Source organism: Thermobia domestica, chromosome 15 (assembly GCF_964235325.1).
Source record: "Thermobia domestica chromosome 15, izTheDome1.hap1.1, whole genome shotgun sequence".
Classification (NCBI taxonomy): domain Eukaryota; kingdom Metazoa; phylum Arthropoda; class Insecta; order Zygentoma; family Lepismatidae; genus Thermobia; species Thermobia domestica.
The window spans coordinates 158,354,722-158,378,597 of NC_137468.1; the positions used below are offsets into that span (position 1 = coordinate 158,354,722).

Consider the following 23,876-nt stretch of genomic DNA (forward strand, 5'->3'; position numbering starts at 1 on the left):
CAAAGTATATGAGACGTATACCTATAGCTTAACATAGGATTCGAACGAAATGAACTCCCACCGGGAATTGAACCCAAGTCCCCACGCAGAAGACGCATACGCTAATCATCTAGCCAAGAGAGAGCTCCCGAAAGTTGTCGAATTTGAAACGTCTATGTGGAAAGAAGCTTTACGTTTAACAACTTAGAAATGCTTCACAGGGTGGGTCGAAAAAATTCAAAATTTAGTTTTTAAGTCGCAATACCCCAAAAAAGTTGCAAACTGGGGAGATGAAAAGGGGTAACAATTTTTCTAAAAAAAAATAAAATATGTTTATATATTCTGGTCGCGCATGTGTTCTAAAGTTTGCCGAAATTTGGAAAAAATCAAATTTTTACGATAACTTTTAACAGTTTAAATTAGCCTCTTCCCGAATGTAATAGCTCAGATTGTTATGTATTGGAATCACAGAAAATAATGTTTAAATATTATTTAAATCCATCAACATCTTTCGGTCGCGTATTGCCTTTAAAGTTAATGAAATTTTGGAAAATAATTTACAAATAAAGGTAGATTGCAGTTCAAGGGGGGGGGAATACTAAAAACTTACATGTTTTTATAATTCTTTTTCTTTATTGAATACAAGTTTAAATGTTTAAAAGCAAATTATTTTATATCATTAGTAAGATAATAAATTATCGTTGAAATGATAATTTCCCAAATTTTGGCAAACTTTAGAGCACATGTTCGACCGGACAATATAAACCGATTTTATTTCTTATTTCATTCCTTTTTAGTCTTCCCAATTCGCAACTTATCCTCGTTATTACGACCTGAGAAATCATTTTTGAATGCTTTCGGCCTATCCTTATGCTTAATTTGTTAAGTACGCACAACATCTTTATATTCTAATTCCCCTCCCTTTCTTTCAATTATTTTACCATCTTTTCCCTTATTATTATTATTATTATTAGTGGTGGGCACAAAAACCGGTTTTTCGGTTTTCTTCAAAACCGGCTCGCTTTTCTCCGAAACCGGTTATCGGTTTTCTCCAAAATCGGTTCGGTTTTTCACCAGATCCGGTTTCGATTTTCTTCAAAACCGATTCCAGTTTTTTTTTCAAAATTTGTTCTATTTCTGACCAGAATGGTGTTTCGTTGTTCTCCGGAAACCGAATCCATTTCCACAGAAATAGTCTTATGTGTTTTCGAAGTTTTCACCGAAACCGGTTTCGGTGAAAAACCGAACCGGTTTTGGAGAAAACCGAAATGTCGGTTTCTCGAATTTCGGTTTTTATAGAAACCGGTTTTCGGTTTTTATAAAAACCGGTTTTGCCCATCCCTAATTATTATTATTATTATTATTATTATTATTATTATTATTATTATTATTATTATTATTATTATTATTATTATTATTATTATTATTATTTGTGTCTGAAAATTGTTCCCCCTAAATATTATACTAATCCCACTTATGAATATAGCCATTCTACCAGAACAGCCATTCTAGCACTTACATTTCCAAGAATGTTGGTTTGATTAATCACCTTAATCTATTACTTAATTAAAAGAAAAAACAAGCAGCAGGGAGTAAATAGCATTTTGATTTCCCTTTTGCACTTCACAGCACATTGGATTGAACAGAAACTAACGTTATTAAAAAAATAAAATATTAATGTAGTAACCACAAGAGGTGAAAGGGTCATTTCACTCCAAACAGCAGGAATAATTCATGGAAAATTGTAACCCATGACCCTTTGAGAGAGAATGCAATGTTCTCAAAGAGTGACCACAGGAGCCCTACGAATGACAAAACACAAACAATAAATTTTGTTGCGTTCAGTTAGACAAAGTGTGTAAGTGACCTTCTACCAATCGACATAACGTGGAACCGAGCTTCCACCACGGACACGATGCGTGTCCGTGGCTCTTTTTGTATGTTCCATGATAAGTTTCGTAAAAAGTATTCCATTTTGATAAATTCTTTTCCCTGGACATTCTTTCAGGTTTCCCAAATAAGCACATTACTAGGGACTGAAATTGATCAAGTGATTTTGATGATTCCCTCCCCCTGTAGGCTCTACATTCTTTGAGGGTTCTCAAATAGGCCTATTACTTCTGACTAAAATCGGTCAAATGACTTTGATGATGTTTTCCCTGTACTTTCTTTGAGGTTTCCCAAATAGGCACATTACGTGGGATTGAAATCGGTCAAGTGATTTTGATGATTTTTCCCCTGTAGGCTCTACATTCTGTGAGGGTTCTCAAATAGGCATATTACTTCAGAATACAATCGGTCAAACGACTTTGATTATGTTTTCCCTGTACTTTCTTTGAGGTTTCCCAAATAGGCACATTACTAGGGATTGAAATCGGTCAAGTGATTTTGATGATTTTTTCCCCCTGTAGTCTCTACATTCTGTGAGGGTTCTCAAATAGGCATATTACTTCTGACTAAAATCGGTCAAATGACTTTGATGATGTTTTCCCTGTACTTTCTTTGAGGTTTCCCAAATAGACACATTACTAGGGATTGAAATCGGTCAAGTGATTTTGATGATTTTTCCCCCTGTAGGCTCTACATTCTGTGAGGGTTCTCAAATAGGCATATTACTTCAGAATAAAATCGGTCAAATGACTTTGATGATGTTTTCCCTGTACTTTCTTTGAGGTTTCCCAAATAGGCACATTACGTGGGATTGAAATCGGTCAAGTGATTTTGATGATTTTTTCCCCCTGTAGTCTACATTCTGTGAGGGTTCTCAAATGGGCATATTACTTCTGACTAAAATCGGTCAAATGACTTTGATGATGTTTTCCCTGTACTTTCTTTGAGGTTTCCCAAATAGGCACATTACTAGGGATTGAAATCGGTCAAGTGATTTTGATGATTTCTTCCCCCTGTAGTCTCTACATTCTGTGAGGGTTCTCAAATAGGCATATTACTTCTGACTAAAATCGGTCAAATGACTTTGATGATGTTTTCCCTGTACTTTCTTTGAGGTTTCCCAAATAGGCACATTACGTGGGATTGAAATCGGTCAAGTGATTTTGATGATTTTTCCCCTGTAGGCTCTACATTCTGTGAGGGTTCTCAAATGGGCATATTACTTCAGAATAAAATCGGTCAAACGACTTTGATTATGTTTTCCCTGTACTTTCTTTGAGGTTTCCCAAATAGGCACATTACGTGGGATTGAAATCGGTCAAGTGATTTTGATGATTTTTTCCCCCTGTAGTCTCTACATTGTGTGAGGGTTCTCAAATAGGCATATTACTTCTGACTAAAATCGGTCAAATGACTTTGATGATGTTTTCCCTGTACTTTCTTTGAGGTTTCCCAAATAGGCACATTACGTGGGATTGAAATCGGTCAAGTGATTTTGATGATTTTTCCCCTGTAGGCTCTACATTCTGTGAGGGTTCTCAAATAGGCATATTACTTCAGAATAAAATCGGTCAAACGACTTTGATTATGTTTTCCCTGTACTTTCTTTGAGGTTTCCCAAATAGGCACATTACTAGGGATTGAAATCGGTCAAGTGATTTTGATGATTTTTTCCCCCTGTAGTCTCTACATTCTGTGAGGGTTCTCAAATAGGCATATTACTTCTGACTAAAATCGGTCAAATGACTTTGATGATGTTTTCCCTGTACTTTCTTTGAGGTTTCCCAAATAGACACATTACTAGGGATTGAAATCGGTCAAGTGATTTTGATGATTTTTTCCCCCTGTAGTCTCTACATTGTGTGAGGGTTCTCAAATAGGCATATTACTTCTGACTAAAATCGGTCAAATGACTTTGATGATGTTTTCCCTGTACTTTCTTTGAGGTTTCCCAAATAGGCACATTACGTGGGATTGAAATCGGTCAAGTGATTTTGATGATTTTTCCCCTGTAGGCTCTACATTCTGTGAGGGTTCTCAAATAGGCATATTACTTCAGAATAAAATCGGTCAAACGACTTTGATTATGTTTTCCCTGTACTTTCTTTGAGGTTTCCCAAATAGGCACATTACTAGGGATTGAAATCGGTCAAGTGATTTTGATGATTTTTTCCCCCTGTAGTCTCTACATTCTGTGAGGGTTCTCAAATAGGCATATTACTTCTGACTAAAATCGGTCAAATGACTTTGATGATGTTTTCCCTGTACTTTCTTTGAGGTTTCCCAAATAGACACATTACTAGGGATTGAAATCGGTCAAGTGATTTTGATGATTTTTCCCCCTGTAGGCTCTACATTCTGTGAGGGTTCTCAAATAGGCATATTACTTCAGAATAAAATCGGTCAAATGACTTTGATGATGTTTTCCCTGTACTTTCTTTGAGGTTTCCCAAATAGGCACATTACGTGGGATTGAAATCGGTCAAGTGATTTTGATGATTTTTTCCCCCTGTAGTCTCTACATTCTGTGAGGGTTCTCAAATGGGCATATTACTTCTGACTAAAATCGGTCAAATGACTTTGATGATGTTTTCCCTGTACTTTCTTTGAGGTTTCCCAAATAGGCACATTACTAGGGATTGAAATCGGTCAAGTGATTTTGATGATTTTTTCCCCCTGTAGTCTCTACATTCTGTGAGGGTTCTCAAATAGGCATATTACTTCTGACTAAAATCGGTCAAATGACTTTGATGATGTTTTCCCTGTACTTTCTTTGAGGTTTCCCAAATAGGCACATTACGTGGGATTGAAATCGGTCAAGTGATTTTGATGATTTTTCCCCTGTAGGCTCTACATTCTGTGAGGGTTCTCAAATGGGCATATTACTTCAGAATAAAATCGGTCAAACGACTTTGATTATGTTTTCCCTGTACTTTGTTTGAGGTTTCCCAAATAGACACATTACTAGGGATTGAAATCGGTCAAGTGATTTTGATGATTTTTTCCCCCTGTAGTCTCTACATTCTGTGAGGGTTCTCAAATAGGCATATTACTTCTGACTAAAATCGGTCAAATGACTTTGATGATGTTTTCCCTGTACTTTCTTTGAGGTTTCCCAAATAGGCACATTACGTGGGATTGAAATCGGTCAAGTGATTTTGATGATTTTTCCCCTGTAGGCTCTACATTCTGTGAGGGTTCTCAAATGGGCATATTACTTCTGACTAAAATCGGTCAAACGACTTTGATTATGTTTTCCCTGTACTTTCTTTGAGGTTTCCCAAATAGGCACATTACGTGGGATTGAAATCGGTCAAGTGATTTTGATGATTTTTCCCCCTGTAGTCTCTACATTCTGTGAGGGTTCTCAAATAGGCATATTACTTCTGACTAAAATCGGTCAAATGACTTTGATGATGTTTTCCCTGTACTTTCTTTGAGGTTTCCCAAATAGGCACATTACGTGGGATTGAAATTGGTCAAGTGATTTTGATGATTTTTCCCCTGTAGGCTCTACATTCTGTGAGGGTTCTCAAATAGGCATATTACTTCTGACTAAAATCGGTCAAACGACTTTGATGATGTTTTCCCTGTACTTTCTTTGAGGTTTCCCAAACAGGCACATTACGTGGGATTGAAATCGGTCGTGATTTTGATGATTTTTCCCCTGTAGGCTCTACATTCTGTGAGGGTTCTCAAATAGGCATATTACTTCTGACTAAAATCGGTCAAACGACTTTGATGATGTTTTCCCTGTACTTTCTTTGAGGTTTCCCAAATAGGCACATTACATGGGATTGAAATCGGTCGTGATTTTGATGATTTTTCCCCTGTAGGCTCTACATTCTGTGAGGGTTCTCAAATAGGCATATTACTTCTGACTAAAATCGGTCAAATGACTTTGATGATGTTTTCCCTGTACTTTCTTTGAGGTTTCCCAAATAGGCACATTACGTGGGATTGAAATTGGTCAAGTGATTTTGATGATTTTTCCCCTGTAGGCTCTACATTCTGTGAGGGTTCTCAAATAGGCATATTACTTCTGACTAAAATCGGTCAAACGACTTTGATGATGTTTTCCCTGTACTTTCTTTGAGGTTTCCCAAACAGGCACATTACGTGGGATTGAAATCGGTCGTGATTTTGATGATTTTTCCCCTGTAGGCTCTACATTCTGTGAGGGTTCTCAAATAGGCATATTACTTCTGACTAAAATCGGTCAAACGACTTTGATGATGTTTTCCCTGTACTTTCTTTGAGGTTTCCCAAATAGGCACATTACATGGGATTGAAATCGGTCGTGATTTTGATGATTTTTATCCTGTAGGCTCTACATTCTGTGAGGGTTCTCAAATAGGCATATTACTTCTGACTAAAATCGGTCAAACGACTTTGATGATGTTTTCCCTGTACTTTCTTTGAGGTTTCCCAAATAGGCACATTACATGGGATTGAAATCGGTCAAGTGATTTTGATGATTTTTCCCCTGTAGGCTCTACATTCTTTGAGGGTTCCCAAATAGGCATATTACTTCTGACTAAAATCGGTCAAACGACTTTGATGATGTTTTCCCTGTACTTTCTTTGAGGTTTCCCAAATAGGCACATTACGTGGGATTGAAATCGGTCAAGTGATTTTGATGATTTTTCCCCTGTAGGCTCTACATTCTTTGAGGGTTCCCAAATAGGCCTATTACTTCTGACTAAAATCGGTCAAATGACTTTGATGATGTTTTCCCTGTACTTTCTTTGAGGTTTCCCAAATAGGCACATTACTTGAAATTCCCAAATAGGCACATTACTTGGAATTGATATCGGTCGATAATATGAAATGAAATTTTTGGTTTTACGCCCCACGTATACCATGTCCTGAGGCTAAAGAAGACGCTTAATGATTAATGAAAGGGAATGGTCACGAAAGAATTGTTTGATACAAGAGAGAATGAGGATGGGTGGGAAGAAAGAGAAGAACCTACTGACACGATGTTTCTACCACAAACTCACATGACCTTGGATCAATTTAAAGATCGGAGAAAGAACGGAGAGAACAAGTAGAGCAAACGAGGGAAGGGAAAGAAGTAGGAGAATGGAATTAACTAGTGTTGGCCGTATTGCAGTAGTCATAGACACATTAATAACATTGACTACGTCACCAATGCTCTTGATAGCCTCTTACCATACCTTTATTAAACCAGGGTTCCAACTCTCTTCCCCCCCCAAAAAAAAATCCAGGACGTTTCCAAGACAAATGACCAATTTTCCATTACTTCGACACAGGAAGACATAACAGGATTGCAACTATAGGTTCAAAACTCACAACAGAAAAATGGAAAATATGGTAGCTTATGCAGCGAATATTAATGCAAGTACAGTATTAATACACAATAATTAAATACACAAAACGGAGAGTAATGTGCTACTTTTTTCTTTTTCTCGGTGGCCTCCCAACTCCATTTATAGCCACCCGATCCACCCACATCCAGCACATGTATTTTCATTCTTTCTACATGACAGTTTAATTGTGCACGGAACAAATTTACAGACAATTAGGAATTGAGTTTTACCTGGATATGACTATGTCACAAATAGCATTAATATGAAATTTTATTGTGGAGTAAGTACTGTTGCGAAAATAGACTGATTATGCAGGGTTGATACTGGTCGTACAAAGCACAGTTTCTGGAGGATAAGTGCTAGTGACGACAGCATCCAAGATTGATTTGACAGACTTGTGGATGAAAGAAGAACAGAGAAGTTCTCCCAGCCAACCACCCTGTTGGGAGAAAGAAAGCCCAAAAACCACCCACACATGCAGGATCATCACAAATTATTTAACACAAAAACAGGAATAGCCAGTGTGCGAATTAGATAACCTATATTGGGGGGGATAAAATTAGGCCAAAGGACATAGTCTGAAGGTTCAAATTTCAAAATGAGACAATAAATGCCTTACCCCCATATATATATATATATATATATATATATATATATATATATATATATATATATATATATATATATATATATATATATATATATATATAATATGTGTGTGTGTGTGTGGTGTGGCATGTGTAATAAATAAGAGAAGAGATTTATTAATTTAATAAATCTACCGACAATAACTATGCACATATATATTGTGTGACATACACTCACCCCACTAAACCTTTCTGAACGTGTTTTAATGTTGTACTCACTCTTGTCCCCGTAGCTCTCTAAGGTTTATTTATTTAATAATTTGGCTCGAGCGATAGCCATGATCACAAGCATATGTTAATTTTTCCACTCATATTGAAAGCTTCCACTTTGCATTAATACATACAGGTTGCGAAAAGAAACCTACTTCATTCAGTCTTGTGAAAACCACTAAAATTATCAGTTAAACCGGACATTTTTTCTTTTTCTTTTTATTTATTTATTTATTTATTTATTTTTTTTTTTTAAAGAAAATCTAGATATTAGCCTATCAAATAAGAAATGGATTGTTGCTGGTCCCGATTTCTCACATCAAGGTCAAATCGAAGGCCAAATATTTAAAATCTCTCAATTCAAATTTCGAGCTTGTGCTTCTACTTCCCGCTAAAGCTGTGCTCATCACGACTTTTTTTTCTCCAAATATCGATTCCGTGATGGGCACGGAAAGTCAACACTTAAAAATTACTTTACTGTTAGGTTGAAGATGAGTTGATTCACTATGGGCTACGTTATTCAAATAAAGTAAAACATTACACTGAAGTTTTTCAGACAACATTAATTGCGTGGACAGCAAACTGTGCAGCGAAAAGATGGAAAAATGAACGGTTAACTTTAAAAAACCCGCTCCAGTTGAAATGCTTATACAGACACGGACAGTGACACGGAGAACCAGTCGTGTTAACAAATGCTGAAACAAATCTTGAATTGTTCGCTTATTCACCTAAAAATCACCTTCATTAACATGTCTGCTCACTAGGAGCGTATCCCCCAGCGTGTACGTTAACATATACTTACGAGAGAATACCTATATCTCAGATTTTGAGTAGTTTCAAAAGTTCATTTCCGTAAACTGTAAAATCAGTGATTACTATGCTAATTATCACAAATTAAATGCAACTTTTGAGTTGCATACACACAACCTACTAGGGAATGAAGACCATGTGCTAACAAAGAGTACACTGGAAAATGAAATAACATGTTATAACAAAAATTAAAATAAGATGATAATCGTTAATGCAGAGGATGAATATGTCATATCCGAACTTCGTCAAGTATGGTAGAAGAAGCTATTTGTTTACTTCTTGGCCAACCGCTAAGAACATTTATAAATCTATATGTGGCTTTATTATACGCAATTAGTACATTCAAATTCACAAACGATGACGAACTGAAGGGTACGAAGGTACAGTTGCAAGTAACAACCGTAGTCATAATAATATAGTTCAACTAAACAACGTTGAAAATAGTGGGTAGTTAGGTGGTAAGTAGAAATGACCAAAACTGAACAGTTTACATCGATCATTTCGAAATACAGCTAGAAGATTAAATTTACAAGAAATAACAAAAATCAGTGAAATTTGGAGTTATACTAAGCATAGTTTGAGGGGGAAAGCGAGCATCCCCGGGGGGGATACTTCAGCTGACTTCTTTGGGGGGGGAACAAAATGTGATTGAGGGGGAAAATCCCCCTCATCCCCCCCGGTAATTCGCACCCTGGGAATAGCAAACAAAAATAGCAATCAATTAAAATCTTCATTATAATTATGAAAAATATGACATTCAATATTTCTGTAAATTTCAAGGACAGGAATGCATTTTCAAGGACATTTCCAGAATTTTTCCAAGACAGAATCAATTCAAGGACATTTCCAGGTTTTCAAGGATTTCCAGGACGAGTGGGAACCCTGCCAAATACAAGTTTCTGTCTGCTACTTGTTTTATACATGTGAATTACTGAGAATGAGTGCACTGAAATGTGACGTGACAACACCATCCAGTTCCAAATAACTGCTCTAAAGTATTTCAGAAAACGGAAAAATTCACTTCCACTTCACCTGAGTATTCTAGATCCAAGCCCTGCGCTGGGCGGTTCTTCCAGTCTGTTCTTATTCTTCTTTTTGCGCGTGTCGTGGCTCTCCTCGATAATGATGTGTCTGTCGTAGGGCGTGTCGTAGTCCACTTCTAATATCGTTGAGAAGCGATGAGGGTAGATGAGATCCACTATCGAAATAATTGAACCCACTAGAATACACAGAACACCTGCAAATAATAATAAATAAAAGATTTAAAACTTTCAATAACATTATTATAATAAATTATTTCTCTTTTAAACTAATACATATTTTAAAGTTAATATACTCTAGTAGTAGTGGAGTTCAGGAACAATGTTGGCTGTAGTAGCACATGCAATGAGGCACTTCTAGACTTTAATCCTTCCCTTTAACATCCTAAGATAAGTATACAAAAATCGGACGTATAATGAAACGATATGAACCTGGGCACTTGATCCCCTCTTAATCAAATTCTGTGTACGCCACTGGTTGGCTCAGACCGTTGACAAGGTTACTCACAAGACAAGGTCAAACAGAACTTTCGTTTCGTGAAGAGATACAAAATGAGACAGATCTCTTCCAATAAAAACAGATAATTCCCGAGACGCGACACTACTCTCAAGGTACAGTATGTTTTTCGGGATGAGACAGCCTCAACTATTTCTTTCATAGAAACCCTATCAGGTTTATTAGTGCTGTCATGATGCAAATGAAACGATTCTTTTTAAGTATATGGCGGACAAACACCGTGTACGTGGGTTCTCTCGGGGTTCTCCCGTTTCCTCCCACTTTCTTCATTCCACCATTTCATTCATTTCCCATAATCACCGTATCTTTTAGCCTGGCCGGCATAACCGTGGGATGTAAAAATTAAAAATTTCATTTTTCTTTTTAATTATACTAATTTAACGTAGCACGGTTATGCTATTTAGGCTAAAAGAGACAGATGAAAGAGAATCATTACGAAGAAAAATAGTAGAAGGAGAATGTGAGAGGAAAGGAGAAACACAAGAAAACCCGAGATTTTTTTTTTTTTTTGATAATACTGTCCAATAGCTCTGTGTAACCCTACTTGTGTTAAATTTTAACACAGGCCTGGTGCTATTTCAATTCCATCGGATTTTAAAGTAAATTGTTAAAATGCTAGTGGTTAAATCAACTACGTGACATGGACTTAAAGGGTTGAAATACAACAAACATAAGCGTAAGAGTGATTAAATGAACTACGTGACATGGACTTAATGAGTTCAAATACAACAAACATAAGTGTAAGAGTGATTAAATCAACTACGTGACATGGACTTAAGTTGAAATACAACAAACATAAGTGTGAGAATGGTTAAATCAACTATGTGGCATGTCCTTATTGGGTTCAAATACAACAAACGTAAGTTTAAGAGTGGTTAAATCAACTACGTGAACGGACTTAATAGATTGAAATACAACAACCATAAGTGTAAGAACGTTGAAAACTAATGGTAGCACTTCTGCTCATGTAATTTCTGTCAGAAACTTAATACGACGCTCACAAACATACATTGTTCATCACTTCACATATATATCGTGTGTTCTAAAAATGGCGCTCACAGATCACAGACCACTATTCTACAGGTCAAAATAAAGTGAAAATGTTATATGATGGTATCCCGTTCGAAGCCTCCTTCAGCCGCTATGGGTATATCAAAATTTCACAATGTGGGAACGTCGCAGATTAACTTGGAGCCGTTAGCATTACTCTACGAATACAACAAGCAGTTGAATCAATTAGTACACTAATAAGCCCACATAGTGCAATTTGTCTCTCCAGACGAGGACTCGTATGGTATACAAATACATAAACTTCCTTTCGGAGTTATAGGCTGCCGAAAACATTAAAAAAAATGAAGTTTAAAGGTACACAGCTCCAAAACTATGGGGACTGCCCTAGTCGGGTCAAGACTTAACTAATATGTGTGCTATCCAAAAATACATTTTTCAAAATTCTAAGGTACTCACGCAACAATTTTTGTAGAGAGAGTTTGCCTACTGGTATATAATTTGAAGTATTCACCAACCTTTATAAAAATTGTTGCGAAAGTACCGCAGGATTTTGAAAATTGGATATTTGGTTAGGGCACGTACCAATTCCTAAGTGAAGTCTTGACACGACTACACTAGGTCCCATAGTTTTGGAGCTATGGACATTTAGTGTTCGTTTTTTCATGTTTTCGGCAGCCTATAACTCCAGAAGGAAGCATTTGTTCACCCAGGTTGGTCTATACTTTTTGTCTTATCTTGGTGTCAGGAATCACCTCCCAAACGTTGTCGATGTTGTTTTTAAACCCCCTGTATATATTTGCTTTATTGTGATTTGTAGAATAATGCTCTATGGTCTGTGGTCAGTTTCTATATATATCAAATATAGCTTGCAAAGCTTTGCTCATAGCTAATAATAAAAACTCATAGAAATTCTCAATGTCAGTTACTTAGATATTTATGATATCCGTGTAAAGTAATACGAATGCAAAAAATTACAATATTGGTGTATCTGATACACAAGCTTGTAAGGCGGTATTGTGATCTATCTGTTAGGGCTTTGTTATCAGCAAATGAAAGGTTTAACTGATCGCTGACAAATAATATTATTAACAATACAAATACGTTAATAGCTTACGTTTACCATGTGATCTAGAGGGTAAAATGAAAGAATTGTATTCCCGCGTTTCTTCGTTGATTCACTTAAATATTTAACACTTTAAGCGCCATGTGTATACATTTTGTGCACCTTTGGTCCATTACTGGGAGTTATGTGTATATATATACTATGTACACGTTGGAATTCTTCAATAAAATAGTGCATACTACTGCTGGTCCCAGAATAAGATATCCAATTTTGAGGCTTGGCGCTTAACGGCCGCAAAGTTATTTTCACACTGCTCAACACCACTTGTCTATCAAATCGGTCACATTAAGTCTGTGTTAACCGTAACACTGAACCCTTGGTGTTGAAATAACATCCTAAAATGAAATCGTGGCCTATGTTAAAATTGAGTTATATTAAAAATAAAATGAAATGAAATCTCTTTAGTTTATCGTCCCACGATTATGCCCTTAAGGCTAAGGAAGGCAGATTATTACAGCAAATAAATGGTGCTGGAAGAATTAGTGGAATGAGAATGTGGGAGGAAATAGGAATACCTCAAGAAAACACACAGACACAATGTCGTCCAGCACAAACTTGCTTGTCTGGAAATCGAACCAGGGACGCCACGCACCAGAGACACGCACTCTACCACTGAGCCACAGTACACTAGGCCGCGCCTCCATTGCTTCCGAATGCGAATGCGAATTTCCCAGCACGTGTAAATACATTGGAGTGCCGCGACTAGTTCCGACCTGCGAATTGCGAAAACCGACGAAAATATGCGAATGCGAACGATCCCAACATGCTGGGATTGTTCGTCCAAATTCTTGCGAATGGAGAATCGTCTGCAGAGGAATTGAGTGCTACCTGAGAGAATAAAGTTTGTTTTGCGTGAAAACAGACGACGTTGTGAGGTGCGGAGTTAAAACAATAAATTAAAAAAAAAATTAAGATGGAAATAGATGTTGATGCTTTAATAAAATGTGTTTTTGATAAAGTTCGATTGTAGAACCAAGCTCATCCAGATTACACAAACGACACGTCGTAAACAAATTATAGGCAGATGTAAGCAATGAACTTTGAATGGAAGATATGAGTATTTTCTTTTGTTTTGTCTTTAAAATATGAAGATTTAATAAATACACGAACCGCAATATTTTATTCAATTTATATTTCGCTTTTGTTAATCAAATAATGATTTTACGAATACATGTAATTATTGACAAATATGTTTGAAATAGCAAAAACGGGCTTCTTTACTCATAGAGAAAATTTTCTTGGAAACTAAGTTGATTCTGTAATCTCTAATTTTATTTTGTTAATTTGTTTTAAAGTACAAATAGTAGCAGTTACCAGGGAAGCATAATAATAACGGAAGCGACATTCACTTTATTTTGCACATAAAGGAAATTAATATATATTATTGTTATTTAGGCTCTCAAGACTTTAAGGTACGAATTTTCAAGCAAAAATATTTCACATTGAAGCTTTGAAAGAAACATTCCAACTTGATTCGCATCCGCAAAACTTCAGATGTAGTAGAGGCACATGAATTTGCAGTTCGCATTCGCAATCGCATTCGGAAGCCATGGAGGCGCGGCCTATCGACAATCGCAATTTAATTTTCCTTAGTTCTGGCAGGGGGGCTGTTCGCCAACTTCGGAGAGGGTTTGCCCAGAATGCATGTCTAGAAGAAATATTGTTGGTGACAATCCCGGTTCTCCAAGGTATGCATTCACTCTATTTTAAACTCTTGCCCCATTCCAGAAAGTCGAATTCCTGGCGACCTGGATCTCTATTACTTTTACTTTTTGACGCTTAAATTGATATTTAAACGAACATTTCAATGTAATATACCCCAGATGCAAGAAAGCTTAATCTGAAAAGAGCTTTCCCTAAGAGCCTTCTGGCATTTAATTCAATACTGATAGTTTTTTCTCTTATTACAATTTCGCTTTGTCTATAATTTTTTGTACTACTCCCACCCAATGACGTCTCCATTCTACCTGTTTGAAAATTTTGATTGCATTATAGGCCTAGTCTGATTTTGGGAGCTATTAAAAAACTGTAAACAAACTCATAAAGCTAAGAACAAAGAAAAATGCTCCTACCATTTCGTCCATTTTATGATTAATAAATTTTGAATTTATGGAGCCTTTGGAAATGCTATTTAAAAACGATATCTCAAGTTTTTTTTTTTTTTTTTTTTTTCACGTTCCCACGGAAGAATTATCCATATCAAATATAATGGGATTTTTCTTTGTCTTCCAGTTTATGGTTTTATAATAGGTAACTATTAGCTTGCTCTAAGTAAACCGTGTTTTATGTCTGTTGTTGATGCAAATGTTAAATCGCAATAAGCAAAAGGATTGCTCTTTCAATTTACAGGAATATAACAATAGATAATAATACGTATTTTGAAGCAGAGAAACATTCTTATCTTAACCTTTGACTAATAGAGTTATCTCAAGGGTGCCAAGTGAGTAGGAGAAAAGGGAAGATATTTTTTTCTGTAATTATTTTTTCTTAAATCTAACCTCTTATAAACATTTAGGCCTACATATTCCTTTCCAACTTCCCGAATGGCCTACATTATTCTTACTCACTAAGAAAATCATAAAATACTTAGTGTGGAATATTGTACTGTATGGGGCTAAAACATGGACATTGTGCAAAAGTGCTGAAAAATGACTGGAAGATTTCGAAATGTGAATGTGGAGAAGAATGGAGAGATTTAAATGGGTCGAGCGGAAGACGAATGAGGTGTTAGAAATGGTGGGGGAGAAAAGAATAATTGTAGATATTATTAAGAAGAGGAAGAGAAAACTGGTTGGGGACACTGGCTAAGAAGGAACTGTATTATGAGGGACGTGTTAGAGGGTATGGTGGCAGGAAAAAAAGGGAGGGAGCGAAGAAGACTAGAATTAATCAATGGCATCCAAACAGAAAAATCCTACGTGAAGATGAAGAGATTGGCGGAAGATCGTGGACCGTGGAATGAAAGTTTCTCAGTTGCGACAGGTGACCTGCCAACTATGGCAGGATACCTATGATGATGATGATGAGCTGATTGTTGCTGAGTTTATGCAATCTCATAGAGACACAAGGAAAATGAAGTTTCCCTACTTCTGTTATCAACCTGTCTCTGCATCTAGAAAATCAAATGTTTTAAGTAGTAGTAATGTTAATTCATTACTATACATAGACATGCACTTAAATTATAATTAGGAGGGTAAGACGGTTTCAACTGCTGAAAGACAGTCGTTTATGAATACACCAGTAATAATGTTTCCACCACCACCCTCAGACGGACAAAGAAAATAGCTACACATCAGAGAGTCCATTCAGTGTTGTAGAAGAGTCTATATTTGTGACCTATGCATTAGGAGCGCACACATGGGGTCTCCACCTGGACCAGACCTCCCAGAACTTTTTAACTCATCATACATACTGTATGTACAATTCTCAATACTAGTTTAACAGGAAAATGATTGATGTAGCATGAAAATTTGATCTTACACTTCATCTATGCCCTTTCTCTTTCAAAAACATTGCAGTTCTATCTCTTTTTTTCCTGAAAACATAGGAGGAAGTATTTTACGATTACTTATCGACTTTTCGCATTATCTTATGAAACTTAGAAACGTAATTTTACGCTTAGAGCACTGGTCTTATAAACCACGGTGGGGAGTTCGATTCTCCCAGGAGGCTTGTTTTTTTTTTTTTTTTTCTTATACTATACATTCGCTTATACTTGTCAGTTTTTCCTTGCCCCTCAAGATACCAAACAGTCACCACGCCTTCTTAGCTCAGCGGTTAGAGCACTGGTCTTGTAAACCAGGGGTCGGGAGTTCGATTCTCCCAGGAGGCTTTAAGTTTTCTGTTATGCTATACATTCGCTTTTACTTGTGAGTTTATGCTTGCCCCTCAAGATGCCAAACAGACACTAAGCCTCCTTAGCTCAGCGGTTAGAGCACTGGTCTTGTAAACCAGGGGTCGGGAGTTCGATTCTCCCAGGAGGCTTTAAGTTTTTCTCTTATGCTACACATTCGCTTTTACTTGTGAGTTTTTCCTTGCCCCTCAAGATACCAAACAGTCACCACGCCTCCTTAGCTCAGCGGTCAGAGCACTGGTCTTGTAAACCAGGCGTGGCTAACGTGTTTGGTTGGCGGAGTGTGTGGACGTGTGCTACGCGCTCTCTGCGGTTGATTGATTCACTTCCTAGTGTTTGGTTGCCAAATACCTCGCTTTCTACGTGTTAATTATTTTCCCCATTGTTTCATATAGTGAAGTTTCATTTTATTGTTTTTTAAGTGTTTTTTTTTTTTTTTTTGCTTTTTTTTAAGTTTACGTTTTCTTCCTTTTGAATACTGTGCTCCATTTGAAGATGTCAACTCTCAAACGAGTAAACACTCTGAAGTTTGATTTTGGCCCTGTCTCTGAGCGACCTACGTCTCTTGTAATTCATGAGTGGTTGCATAACACCTTCGCCTTTACTGTTGATCAAGTGTTGAGTATCGAAATGGACATGTATCGTAAATGTATTTTTGTCAAATTGGTCTCTTTACATTTATGTGAAAAAATCCTCCGTGATACAAATGGTGTTGTAAAGTTTCGCGATTCACAAAGTTCATATGACATAAAAGTAACTTGGGCAAATGTTAGCATTCTAACAGTGAAACTGCATGTTACTCCCTTGGAGTTGTCACATAATGAAGTCAGGGATGTCTTTGAGAAATACGGTAAGATATATAGTATACAGGATGAACTTTATTCAGCCGACCATGTCTGCCCTATACGAACTGGTACTAAGTTGATCAAAATGTAACTGAAACATGTCATCCCTTCGTTCATAAGTATTCAGAACAGTAGATATTGTGTTACCTATCCCGGTCAACAAAAGACATGCTTGCGCTGCAATTCTCTCCAACATCTACACTCGGCATGTCCACTCCGTCCTCCCCCACTGGCTGTTTCTGGTACCTTGAGTTATGCTGGACGAGTATCTGTTCCAAAGCCCCCCAATTTGACATCACCGCCGGATTTTGTTCCGAAATTTTCCAACCTTGCCCCACCTCTTCTGCCACGAGGAAGTGAAGCAAGTTCACCTGCAGTATCTCCAAAGGTTTCAGTGTCCGAAAGTTGCGTTTCCCATGTTAGTGTGCATAATACCGTAACGCCTGTGTCATCTGATATCAACAATACCAGTGATCCCCCCCCCCTCATGTCTCAATGTGCTGCTGATCGTGACAAAACCTTTTCATGTGATAATGAGGCTGATGAGCGCTCCTCTCTGAACAAACAACCAGGTAATCTTCCGGAGGCACCCCTTCTAATATGGTTACTTCCTTACCCCCTTGTCCAGAAGATGATTCCAGTACCATGATTACCGACGAAAGTGCAACCCCTATTCAACCAATCTTAGGAACTCTCAGTGCTTCGTCTCTGTCCTCCCCCGTTCTTAGTCTTCCAGCAGATGATCAAGTGCAGGACTACTCGTCTCCACGAGAAACAGTAAGAAGTACACCCAGTTCCCCCGACCATACTAAACGTAAACGCACAAAACGACAAGAACTGAGTAAAGCCCTCTCTCAGAGAACTGATCAACAGTCTGAACATAGCGTTTCTACATGTTCCTCCGATAAAAAGTTAGTACTCTAACCTTAGGTTAGTTGTGTACAGTATACGCTTCGTGTCTGTTCCCTGTTTGTCAATTTCTTGACAACATTGAACGTTGTATGACATTTCCGTTTCCAGTAATAGTGCAGTTTGTAGGATATTTCTATTCAGCATATCGATTCTTCCTGATTTCAATAGCTTGTGTAAAATATGATGTACTTACAAACCGATTTACATTTTTCTACAATGTTTTTCATCATCATGTCTATTAAAATAGCAACTATCAATATTAACAACCTGCAGTCACCTACCAAAGAATTTTCGTTACGTGATTTTCTAATTCAGTCGCATATAGATGTCGCGCTATTACAGGAAGTTGGCTTAGAAAGGCTAAATCTCGGTGCAGCTTATACAGTTTATAATAATTACACCACAAATGGCACAGGTACTGCAATAGTGGTCAAGAGTGACGTAAACTTAACACCTGGAACATTTCACCCAACCGGCAGAATAATGACTGGCACGTTAGGAAGCATACAGCTCGTAAATCTGTATTCACCATCCGGATCACAACATCGTGTAGAAAGGAATGAATTTTATGTACATGATGTTCCTTCTGCCTTCTCCTCAAACACTGACCATTTTTTACTGGCTGGAGATTTCAACGCCGTACTCCGTCCTGAAGACCAATCTCCTGGTTTTAACTACTGTCCTACCTTAAATGAACTGGTTAAAGGGTTTAACTTACCAGACAGCTGGCCATTGAAACGTCCACATGAACGTGGATATACTTACGTTCGGAATAATTCCGCTTCAAGAATTGACCGTATCTATTTGTCTCCCAGCCTAGCTAAAAACATTATAGACGTAGAAGTAACTCCTACCATGTTTTCTGATCACCACGCATACGCCATATCTTTGAAAATTCCTGATGTCAAAATTGAACGTGGTAGAGGATACTGGCACCTCAACACTTCCCTTCTCGCTGACACTAATTACTGTGAAGCTTTTACAGCTAAATGGCACTATTGGGTGACACAACGACGACATTTTCGAACGCTCAGCGAATGGTGGCAACAATATCTGAAACCTCGTGTTTCTAGTTTTTCCAGATGGTATTCGTCAGAGAAGAGTCGAGACGATCGTAGCCTGTACAATTTTTATTACAGATGTTTATGTGATGCTCAACATTCAGCACTTTCTGATCGTACGCTCCTATGTACTGTTAATAAATTTAAAGCAAAACTTTTAACCATGACCAGAAAAAGAATGAAAGGTGCACTTATCAGAAGTAAATCTCCTATATTCGACCTCGAAGAAGAGCCATCACTACATCATGTTATACAGAAGTATAAGCGTGGTGCGAGTAAATTAGTAGCACGCATTCAAGATGACGAAGGGAACACATTTTCCTCTTTCCCTGAAATCAAAATAGCGTTTTACACCTACTATAGTTCCCTATTTGGTGACTGCGGCGAAGCAAACACCCAATAACAGATTTTCCACAGCCTTTCTCCAGTGCTCGATTGTGATTCAGCTAGAGCGATGGACACCCCCATTTCGAAAGCAGAGGTAGAATCTGCTGTGATGAATGCACCTTCTAACAAATCTCCTGGTCTAGATGGACTTCCAGCAGAATGGTACCAACGCTTCTTCCCTTTGATAGGAGACACATTAACAGACATAGTCAATGAATATTTCAGTGATGCGCCAGTGCAAAATTATAAATCTCCAGGAGTGACAGTCCTTATTCCCAAAGTAAATACTGCGACTTTAGTTACTGATTACCGACCCATCACGCTAATGAACTCTGACTATAAAATTCTGGCCCGCTGCTTGAATAACAGACTACAACCATATTTGGAATCCTTGGCAGGGCTATACCAATTTGCAAGTGTAGGAGATAGGAAAATCTATCATCTTCTGCAAACGATTCGGGATGTAATTGCTAGTTGCCAAGCTTCCTCTAGCACTCCTGCGGTTTTATCTATTGATTTCCATCAGGCATTTGATAGAGTAAATCATGCCTATTTATGGGCGCTTCTACAAAAGTTTGGCATAGGGGAGAAATTCATCAGATGGATCCGTGTACTCTATGATGATGCACAAACAAAACTTAAAATAAACGCATTTTTGAGTGAGCCCATAAAAATCAAACGCAGTGTCCGACAAGGCTGTCCTCTGAGCATGACCCTTTTCATTATTTCCCTTAGTCCTCTACTCAGGCACATTGCAGCACATATACAAGGGATTTCTTTTCATAATAATGGATTAAAAGTTTGCAGTTATGCGGATGATGTGACGGTGTTCTTACGTGAACAAGAGGATCTTCATTCTGTAGAAGCATGCATTGAAGATTATGTGAATATGTCTGGCACTCTGGTAAATCGTGCAAAGACTAAAATACTGCCACTTGTAAAGAACTCTTTTATCACACAAATACGAACGGTCGACCAATTGAAAATCCTTGGGATAACCTTCACGCCTCTCCTTGCTGAAACCATACAGTTAAATTATAACCAGTTAGTTAATACTGTGCGACATGTTCTCCCACTTCACAGATCCCGTCAACTCAGCTTACGGCCCAGAGTGTATTTTCTGAATGTCTTCGCATTTTCCAAACTATGGTATCTAGCCCAGATCCTACCTATGCCCTCTCACATTGCGAAACGTCTTACCAGTGTTGGGAATTTGTTTCTTTGGCACGGTCACGTCTTCAGAGTCAAATACCCATATACCTGTCTACCCACCGGACATGGAGGTTTGGGTCTTGTTCACATTGAATGTAAAGCTATTGCTTTATTCAAGTTTCGATCATTTGAAAATATTCAAAACAATGTAAATTGGGTCAGCCATGGTATCTTAGCTGTTTGTATCGAACGTATAGGTAAAAACTTGCCTCTACATATTAATTCAATCCCTTCTTGCTATTGGTATTTCAGAGACGTGGTTGCTGATTATATTTATATGAGTGCTGAACAACAAGCATCAATAACTTCAGTGAAGTGCTTTTATATCTTGCTTCTCAACCAGCTGAACCTTGAGCCTCCTCGTATGGAACTGAAACATCCAAACAACAATTGGTCCCAGATTTGGGGCAATGTGTTTGCTCGTCACATTCCACGATCTGATCAATCGACTTGGTACACTGTTGTCAATGAGCTTCTCCCCACGAATGCCAAAAAGCACCGTCTCAATTTTAGTGACACTACTAGCTGTGTCACATGTGGTAGTGAAGATGATATTGTGCATCGCTTAATCCAATGTGGATCTGCAGCGACAATATGGCTCAAATTCCAAACAGCTGTCACCAAAATCTGCCGTACAGTTCCTACTCTTACCACAGTTCGCATATTCGTTCTACCGGACTTTCACTTTTATCCAACCACTAAACTCAATTCAATTACCTGGTTAGCAGCTCATATGATTGAATACATACTACAATCCTCAAAACTACGCTTTGTAACAGACTATCAAGATTTCTTGTGCAGTCAATACAGACACTTTCTGCCCGCTAGAAAGAAAAAGCTATTTGTGAACTACCTGGACATTGTACTTTCTGAATATATTTGAAGTTCAAAAATAACATGGTAAAATTCTACTTCTTTCCATCAATTCACGATTTTAGCACTCTTGTATACTATTTGTCGATATCTGTGTGACACTTCTCTACTGTATAAATGCTGTAAAACCTTTTAATATATTTCTACTGTAATCATGTAATACTCCTGCTGTTATAGTAATATTGTATTTCAATGTAATTATTCTGTAATCCTTCAAGAACAATAAAAAAAATGTGGAAAAAAAGAGCACTGGTCTTGTAAACCAGGGGTCGGGAGCTCGATTCTCCCAGGAGGGTTTAAGTTTTTCTCTTATGTTATACATACGATTTTACTTGTGAGTTTATCCTTCCCCTCATGATACCAAACAGTCACCACGGCTCCTTAGCTCAGCGGTTAGAGCACTGATCTTGTAAACCAGGGTTCGGGAGTTCGATTCTCCCAGGAGGTTTTAAGATTTCTCTTATGCTATACATTCGCTTTTACTTGTGAGTTTATCCTTGCCCCTCATGATACCAAACAGACACCACGCCTTCTTAGCTCAGCGGTTAGAGCACTGGTCTTGTAAACCAGGGGTCGGGAGTTCGATTCTCCCAGGAGGCTTTAAGATTTCTCTTATGCTACACATTCGCTTTTACTTGTGAGTTTATGCTTGTCCTTCAAGATACCAAACAGACACTAAGCCTCCTTAGCTCAGCGGTTAGAGCACTGGTCTTGTAAACCAGGGGTCGGGAATTCGATTCTCTTAGGAGGCTTTAAGTTTTTCTCTTATGCTACACATTCGCTTTTACTTGTGAGTTTTTCCTTGCCCCTCAAGATACCAAATAGTCACCACGCCTCCTTAGCTCAGCGGTTAGAACACTGGTCTTGTAAAGAAGGGTCGAGAGTTCGATTCTTCCAGGAGGCTTTAAGGTTATTTCTTATGCTATACATTCGCTTTTACTTGTGAGTTTTTCCTTGCCCCTCAAGATACCAACCAGACACCAAGCCTCCTTAGCTCAGCGGTTAGAGCACTGGTCTTGTAAACCAGGGGTCGGGAGTTCGATTCTCTTAGGAGGCTTTAAGTTTTTCTCTTATGCTACACATTCGCTTTTACTTGTGAGTTTATCCCTGCCCCTCATGATACCAAACAGACACCACGCCTCCTTAGCTGAGCGGTTAGAGCACTGGTCTTGTAAACCAGGGGTCGGGAGTTCGATTCTGCCCGGAGGCTTTTAATTTTTCTTCTACCATACATTCGCTTTTACTTGTGAGTTTTTCCTTGCAAATCCAAATCTTTATATCAGCAGATCTTCTACTAACACATATTGTTGTGAGTTTCTAAAATACCGTAGAAAGTAGCGAATTTCTTCGAAGGTTTAGTGAGAAGAGTTTGGAGAGGCATGTTTATTCGATAGCCCCCAACCAAACCTGTTGCAAAAAATGAGTAATATTTATATATATATATATATATATATATATATATATATATATATATATATATATAAAAGACCCCTCTCATGGGAAAGAACCAGCCATTGATAGTTTTCCTGATGTTAAGGCCTCAAGTAACATCGTCCTTCTTCCTGAAATTTGTATGATATTATGACTCGAGTTATCGTTAGCGTAAACGCTGCATGCTGGACAGACACAATTTTTAAATAGAATTTAAAGAATTAACCCTCTTTTGAAATAATTCAAGAACGATCCCAAACTTTGGTTCGTGTGGCGGTAAGCTACAAGCAGCAGTGTGTGTAATTTTAAAAATTTGGAGGGCTCTTTGGGGGGGGGGCATTGCCCCCCTCGCTCCCTTTAATCCGCCCCTGGACGATACCAATGACGAAGGTTTTTGGGTGGAGGCGGATCAATGTCAAAACTTCGGCGAAAAGCGTACTGGACCGAAATCACTGACTCAGACTTTGCAAACTGCGGCTCACAAAACGCCTTCTGTTGAGCGGACGCCATCTTACTTCTGATTGACTGCAAACTGACAAGGGACGTATGTGAACCGTGACAGCTAGATATTTATGAAAAATTGTACCCTGACTAATTGTGGATCGCTAATCATTGTGGTGATAGTCATTCGGTGCGGAAATGCTCTGTTTACCGGCTATGTATAATATATATACCAAGCAGTGAAAGGGTGAGGCTGTGCCTTGTTATACCCCAGAAACGCCAGAAAAAAGCCAGAAAATGA

At 38.0% G+C, this 23,876-nt stretch overlaps 1 protein-coding gene and 6 non-coding genes across 16 annotated transcripts in view; 6 read left to right on the plus strand and 1 right to left on the minus strand.

The window, feature by feature from the left end:
* Positions 1 to 23,876, minus strand: part of LOC145671318 (dual oxidase maturation factor 1-like) — a 712,486-nt gene that overhangs the window by 19,503 nt on the left and 669,107 nt on the right. For all 10 annotated transcript variants that reach the window (XM_081740315.1, XM_081740311.1, XM_081740309.1 and 7 more), the window contains one exon: positions 9,902 to 10,106. In XM_081740315.1, coding sequence (XP_081596441.1) covers positions 9,902 to 10,106 — 205 coding nt within the window. The remainder of the gene's footprint in view (positions 1 to 9,901; positions 10,107 to 23,876) is intronic.
* On the plus strand, positions 16,320 to 16,392 carry TRNAT-UGU (transfer RNA threonine (anticodon UGU)). Its single transcript has one exon. It is a non-coding gene; the product is annotated as a tRNA-Thr (tRNA).
* TRNAT-UGU (transfer RNA threonine (anticodon UGU)) lies at positions 16,472 to 16,544 on the plus strand. The gene has a single exon. It is a non-coding gene; the product is annotated as a tRNA-Thr (tRNA).
* TRNAT-UGU (transfer RNA threonine (anticodon UGU)) lies at positions 22,079 to 22,151 on the plus strand. Its single transcript has one exon. It is a non-coding gene; the product is annotated as a tRNA-Thr (tRNA).
* On the plus strand, positions 22,231 to 22,303 carry TRNAT-UGU (transfer RNA threonine (anticodon UGU)). The gene has a single exon. It is a non-coding gene; the product is annotated as a tRNA-Thr (tRNA).
* On the plus strand, positions 22,383 to 22,455 carry TRNAT-UGU (transfer RNA threonine (anticodon UGU)). Its single transcript has one exon. It is a non-coding gene; the product is annotated as a tRNA-Thr (tRNA).
* Positions 22,688 to 22,760, plus strand: TRNAT-UGU (transfer RNA threonine (anticodon UGU)). Its single transcript has one exon. It is a non-coding gene; the product is annotated as a tRNA-Thr (tRNA).